We start from the raw sequence: 7,537 nt of genomic DNA on the forward strand, positions 1-7,537 counted from the left end.
GAAAAAATTCCCTGAAAAACACTATTTACCAAAATCAACTGAAGGAAGAAACAGAAAATCTGAACACCCCTATATTTATTTAAGAAATTGAATGCGTCATCAAAAACCTTCCACAGAGAAAACCCCTGGTCCAGATGGTTTCGCTGGTGTAGTCTATCAAACATGTAAGGGAGAAATAATATGAATCTAAGACAAACTCTTTCAGAAACTAGAGAAAGAAAAATTCCCAATTCATGTTGTGACATTACAAGAAAATTACAGAAAAAGATTCCTTGTGAACAGAGACACAAAAATCTTTAATAAAATATTAGCAAATCAAATCCCACATTATATAAAATGGATACTATATCATGACTAAGTGGGGTTTATCTTAAGAATGAAAGGTTGGTTTAATATTTGAAAATCAATTCGTGTAATTCACCACATTAACATATAAATTGATCTATGGATTTAACACATCACAAGTTGAATTTCCAGCAACTTAGAGGAATTAATTAGCTGATTCCAAAATTTATATGGAAATGCAAAGGACCAAAAATAGCCAAAACAACTTCAAAAAAAAAAGAACAAAGTTGAAAGACATATACAGTTGACCCTTGAACAGTGACCCTTGGGGTGCGGATGCCCGGCACTGTCAAAAATCCACATATAACTTCTGACTCCACCAAAACTTAACTACTGGTTAAGTTGACAGAAACCTTACTGATAGTACAGACTGCTGATTAACACATATTTGGTATTTTATATGTATTATATACTGTATTCTTACAATAAAGTAAGCTTGAGAGAAAAAAATGTTATGAAGAAAATCATAAGGAAGAGAAAACACATTTATAGTACAGCACTGTTTTTCCCCCAAAATATCCACATGTAAGTGGGCTCACACAGTTTAAACCCGTGTTGTTCAAGGGTCAGCAGCTGTACTACTTTATGTCAAGACTTATCACAAAGCTATAGTAATGAAGACAGCATGGTATTGGCATAGAGATAGACATACATCAATGAAACAGAATAAAGAATTCAGAAATAGATCCACACATATATGGTCAATTGATTTTCGACAAAGGTGCCAAGACAATTTAATAGGGAAAGAACAGTATTTCCAATTAGTAGTACCAGACAATTGGATAGACACACACACACACACACACACACAAATGAACTTTGACCCTTACCTTACACCATATACAGAAACTAACTTGAAATGAATCATAAGCCACAGACGAGCTAAAACTATACAACTTCTAGAAGACTTATAAAAAAAAATGAATGACTACTTAAATACTGCACACAAAGCACAAACTATAAAAAGAAAAAAGCAACAAATTGGGCTTCATCACATTTAAAAAACACTTGACCTTCAAAATAGGTTAAAAAAGTTAAAAGGCAATCCATAGACAAAAAGATGTGCATAAAACATATATCAGACAGGGGCGCCTGGGTGGCTCAGTCGTTAAGCGTCTGCCTTCGGCTCAGGTCATGATCCCAGGGTCCTGGAATCGAGCCCCACATCGGGCTCCCTGCTCCGCGGGAAGCCTGCTTCTCCCTCTCCCACTCCCCCTGCTGTGTTCCCTCTCTTGCTGTGTCTCTCTCTGTCAAATAAATAAATAAAATCTTTAAAAAAAAAAAAACATATATCAGACAAAGGACTATACCTAGAATGTATGTGTTAATTAAACAAGGAAGCCATTAGACTGAGGTGATTTTAATGCCTTAATAGCCTACCAAGCAAACCAAAACCTAAGCCTCTAATGCCTCAAGGGTAAGAATTCAAATCAAAGAACAACCATTCACAAACAGCCAACTAGGCTTTCCCAAATAATACAACTATTTAAGCTATAGCCAATCAAATAATTTTCTTCCTTTGCTTCCACCTTTTCTATATAAAAGTTGTTCCTCTAGTTCCCGTTGGTGGAGCACTCCTAAGCACTTTGGGTTTGGGGCTGTCCAATTTGATCTTACTTAAATAAACTCTTAAAATTTTAGTATGCCTATTTTATCTTTTAATATAAGGAACAATAGCAACTTAACAAGAATACACAGTGGGCAAAGGATTCACTGAAGAAGATACACAGATTATAACTAAGCACATGAAAAGATGTTCAATATCATGTTACTAAGGAAGTGCAAATTTAACCAAAATAAGGTACTCTATATACTTACTCCAATGTCTAAAATGTTAAAGGCTGTCCATAACAGGTGTTGGTGAGGATGTGGACTAACTGGAGTTCTCAAATTGGAAAACAGTTTGGCAGATTCTTAAAAATGTCATACATTTACCATAAGACCCCAACATTCCACTCATAGGTTTTTTTTACCCAAGAGAAATGGAGACATAGGTCTACAAACAGACTTAGGCAAGAATATCCATAATAGCTTTATTTACAATATTCACAAACAACCCAAATATTCATCAACAGGTGAATGAATAAGCCAATTATGGTATATCTCTATAATGGAACACCCCTCAGCAATAAAAAGGAGTGAACTGTTGATATAAGCAAAATATGGATGAATATCTAAATAATTATACTGAATTTTTAAAAGCCAGACCAAAAAAAAAAAAGAGTACCTGCTGCATGATTCCATTTATACAAAATTCTAGAAAATGCAAACTAACCTATAGTGACAGAAATGAGTTGCCTGGAGATTCGGGGGTGAAAGGGAGCGGTTAATGGATATGCTTGGTATCTTGATTGTGGTGATAGTTTCACGGATGTATACATATGTCAAAACTTATCAAATTGAAAACTTTAAAATGTGCCATTTATTGTATGCCAATTATCCTTCAGTAAAGCCATGAGAAAAAAAAGAAAACTACACAATGAAATAAAAGAAAACAATAATACACCACGACCAAGTTGGGTTTATCTCAATAATGCAAGGTTGACTTAATATTTGAGAATCAATTCATGTCATTTATCCCATTAACATCATAAAGGAGAGAACTCCATACATAATCATCTCAATAGAGGCAGAAAACAGAAATAATTCATCTTCAGAGAAATAGCACAAGAAAACATGCCACAATTTAGTCATGAGCTTCCAGGCTGAAAGGGCCCATGAAGTATAATGCAGAATGAATGGAGGGGGGGGGAATCTCACTATAAGGCACATCAATGGAAAATTTCAAATGAGAAAGAAAAAAGAAGATCCTAAACACTTTCAGAAAGAACCAAAAGTGAGTCACATATAAAAGGAGAATCAGAATGGATTTGAGGGCTTCTCAACAGCAAGGGAAAGCTGGAAGATAAGAGAACAATGCCTTCAGAATTCCAGGTAAAAAAAAAATTTGCAATCTAAAATAATTATCAAATCAAACTCTCAATCAAGTATATGACAGGAAAATAAAGACATTCTAGTATAGTCTAAAAAACATATTCCTCTATACCCTTTCTCAAGAATATAGTGAGTTTTTTTTCCCACCAAAACAAGGGAATATACCCAGAAAGATAAAAAAATACAGCAGTCAGGCAGGAAGAACCCCAGGGATGAAAGTGAAGGAAAGTCCCACAACAATAGCCATGCACTAGATCTAGAATACAACCAGACTAGTTTATAGTAGAAAGATGGAGGTACTCATTTGGATGTTTTCAAGACAAAAAAAAAAAAAGAATTGATAGAATGTCTGATTTTTTTTTTTAAGATTTTATTTATTTATTTGACAGAGAGAGAGAGAGCACAAGGGAGGTGGGGGGAGGGGCAGACGCAGAGGGAGAAGCATACTGCCCGCTGAGCAGGGAGCCTGATGCGGATGCAGGGCTCCATCCCAGGACCCTGAGATCACTACCTGAGCTGAAGGCAGACGTCCAACCAACTAAGCCACCCAGGCACCCCTGAATGTCTGGGGTTTTTTTAACCGTATTGTGAGATTTAAATTTCACTCAGAGTTTGGGGTTGAACTATTGATAGATAGGTATACAGAAAATTAAACAAATAAAAAACAAGGTAATTCTTTACTCCAAGTTAAACAAAAGGTTGTATAAGATAAGAAATATTCTTATACAACACTATATGATTCAGTAAGAAATAGTATTTACATAGCTATGATAGTTTATATATTTAATATTGATTTCACTATAAATTGGTGACAACCCTCTATTAGAAGGGGGAAGGCTAAGTGTGAATATTTGAGGTGGTGTGAAAACGTTAAATCTTAGCTTCTATAGTATAAAGTTAATAGATAACAGCCCAAACTGTTGATTTGAATCATCAAGCGAACAGCAATATAAATGTGTTACTTAGAAAATTTGAGGTATATGCCAAAAGAAATAAAAGTGGTTGCCTCTATGGAGTAAGGAAAGACAATTCAGGAGCTGCTGGTGGCAGGGGAGGGGGGGAGGCTTTAGGTCTTATAATATTTTTAAAGTATTATTTGACTTTTAAGACTAGGTACATGTGTGGGGCGCCTGGGTAGTTCAGTCGGTTAAGCGTCTGCCTTCAGCTCAGGTCATGATCTCAGGGTCCTGGGATTGAGCCCCGCATCGGGCTCCCTGCTCAGTGGAGAGCCTGCATCTCCCTCTCCCTCTATCCCGTCCCCTCCCAGCCCCCCACCCACGTTCATGTTCTCTCTCGCTCTCACTCTATCTCAAATAAATAAAAAAAATATTTTTTAAGAAAAAGACTATGTACATGTGTTACTTTGATTTAAAAGAGCAAAACACGACTCTCTTTGCTGTCATACAGCTTCTATAATGTTTGATTACATTTCTTAGAGTCACAAGGACAAGCATAAAGAGGTTTGGGAACAAACACAACAGATTCTTGGCGATGAACCACTTAAGTAGAAGAAGAGCTATGAGGGCTTGCTCAAAGAAGCCTACCAGCTGTGTGCATTCAGCAAGTCAAGGGCACTGGGTTGGCCGCTCTCTTACAGGAATACAGAGCGCTGGTTAATCTAGCAAATCATTTAAACTGAGGTCAGTTAAAAGAGCTTCTACTGTAATGAATCCCGATAATAAAGGAGATGAAACAAAACAGCCTTAATCCATCCACTTTTGCTACCCTGTCATTTTCCCATGGGTTGGATGGAAGAAATTTCACAAGGAGTGGAACTCAAGATCATCCTTCTCAGGGTCATTCAATTTGCCCTGAAATATTAAACCTCTTGAGGGAAATCTGCAAATGAGGATAAATTAGAGACTTATGAAGGGCAGGCTATCTTATACACCCTTTGGCTTAATCTACAAAATGAGTTGGAAAGGTGGCCAAAGAGATAACAAAGCAAAATCTGCCTTTTGCACCATGATGGACCTGATTTTATTTCAGTAATTAGATTTATTCCATGGTTGCCTCCTTGTCCTTCGCATCTGGGGTAAGGATATACATTAGCATCTCAAGAGAAAACAAGCAGTCGGGAGCCAAAACAGGACTTGGGACACAGCCTCCTGGATCCACACTGAGTAGGCTTGTCCCAAATCTCCTAGTGTCAAAGTCGCCACCTTACCTACCCCATCAGTGAAACCTTGAGGTTTTGAGAATTTTGGATTGCTAATTATTAAACGAGTTAAGGATGTACAGCCACCTTTTCAACAAATCAGCCAACTGCTGATCTCTTTGCTGTGCTATTTGGGGCAATGATCTGCAGAAATATCGCCCAGTAAGGGAAATGTGTCTCTTGCTCTTTTACTTGGACTCAATTCTGGAGGACCTAGGAAGATGAGATCCACCTCCCTTTCCCTCATTTGCTGAGCCCACAGGGCGTAACAGCCCTTCCTGATAAGAAATTGTCAAATTTCCTATACAGCTGAAACTAGAAAACCAAGCAAGGTAGAAATCGGCTTTTAGGAAGGACAGAGCTATTAAATGATTTTACTTTTCTATACGTAGATTCAGCTAGGAAGGGCGATTTGGATCTTCTGAAAGGTCACTCCTTAGCCCATGCAAATCAACTCAAAACAAGTATTCTCTTTATTCAGAAGCCTTTAGGCTACTTTCTTCTTTGGCATCAGTAAGCACAGAATGTGACTCAGGTTCAGCTGCATAAACGTCTTCTTGGTTGAGTCTATAACCGTCTCATTGGCCACTCTCCACTGAGTGGCCACCTCACTAATGTCTAGGCCCCAGCTTTGGTCATTTGCCAGGCTTTGACCTTGACACAAATCTATCAGTATTTGCCATCTTGTTTTTGGTGGTACTGAACAGTTCATTTTAGATAGAAAAACTTGATTTTTTTTTTTTTAAATCATTATTATTTGAACACAAGAGAAGCCTGTTATGGTCACTCTCCTACTCTCTTACTTCAGACCACCCTATTTTGCACGTTGCAGGACACAGATCAACCACAGAGTAATTTGCATTTACACTTTTTACAGATAGCCATTTGGATCACCTCGTATACACTGGATGTCCCCTCATCTTATTCTTCACCTCCTCCACAACTCCTGCCTTCCCAGCAATGTTTTAGAGCTGTTGCTGAGCTTCATTACCTAATGGGGAAGACTGTTGAATTACTGAATGATTTTCTAACTGGAATCCACATCTTCTCAAGCCTTATTAAGTAAGGGGCCCCAGAAAGGTACCTCAATATCAGAGCTGTTGCCATTCAGAGCCTCCATGTTTGGGTCCCTCCAGTCTTCTGAGAGTGAAGGGATGTAATTCTCTGTCAGAGCATCCCAAACCCTGTAAACAAAGAGAAGCTCTTATTAGCACACATCTGTGGCCTGGCCCCGCCTGGAGGAAGGAAGAGCTGGGCCAGTGGAGGAGAGAGGCTTCTGTGTGTGCCAGGCTGAGATCATCTGCCTTCCAGCATGCAAGAGCAAAGCAGCTTAGAAATGGAATTAGAGGCACTACCAGAAGAGAAAGAGCCAAGAGAATGGACCCTGGCCAGGGGCTTCAGCATGAAAGGTGTTTGCTTAAGAGAAGAGGGCTTTCTCACCATTGAGATATAAATGGTAGAGTCTACAATCAAATCACCTCTGGCAAAAAATAAATTGCCCCTGAAAATAAATCTGCCCCTCAACCAAATAGTTCATGTGTCATGAACCTAAGAAATGCCCATGTTGGAGGCGCCTGGGTGGTTTAGTTGGTTAAGCGTCTGCCTTCGGCTCAGGTCATGATCCCAGGTTCCTGGGATCGAGTCCCGCATCAGGCTCCCTGCTCAGCAGGGGGTCTGCTTCTCTCTCTGCCTGCCGCTTCCCTGCTTGTGCTCTCTCTCTCTGTGTCAAATAGATAAATAAAATCTTTAAAAAAAAAAAAAAGAAAAGAAAAAAGAAAGAAATGCCCATGTTGGAGGCGCCTGGGTGGCTTAGTCATTAAGCGTCTGCCTTTGGCTTCAGGTCATGATCCCAGGGTCCTGGGATAGAATCCCACATTGGGCTCCCTGCTCAGTGGGAAGCCTGCTTCTCCCTCTTCCACTCCCCCTGCTTGTGTTCCTTCTCTCGTTTTGTCTCTGTCAAATAAATAAATAAAATCTTAAAAAAAAAATACCCATGTTTCCTTTCCTTTCCTATGGGCAAAGAAGATTGAAAGAGAAGGAGGAAGATCATGATAGATAGATAGATAGATAGATAGATAGATAGATAGATAGATAGATAGA

The 7,537-nt window shown here is 38.7% G+C and overlaps 1 protein-coding gene across 4 annotated transcripts in view; it reads right to left on the minus strand.

The window, feature by feature from the left end:
- FEZ1 (fasciculation and elongation protein zeta 1) overlaps positions 1-7,537 on the minus strand; it is a 44,335-nt gene that overhangs the window by 22,701 nt on the left and 14,097 nt on the right. For all 4 annotated transcript variants that reach the window (XM_035009233.1, XM_035009230.1, XM_035009231.1 and 1 more), the window contains exon 3: positions 6,522-6,621. In XM_035009233.1, the coding sequence (XP_034865124.1) occupies positions 6,522-6,621 (100 nt within the window). The remainder of the gene's footprint in view (positions 1-6,521; positions 6,622-7,537) is intronic.

The sequence above is a fragment of the Mirounga leonina genome, unplaced genomic scaffold (genome assembly GCF_011800145.1).
Source record: "Mirounga leonina isolate KUSES-001 unplaced genomic scaffold, KU_Mleo_1.0 Mir_153, whole genome shotgun sequence".
NCBI classification, from domain to species: domain Eukaryota; kingdom Metazoa; phylum Chordata; class Mammalia; order Carnivora; family Phocidae; genus Mirounga; species Mirounga leonina.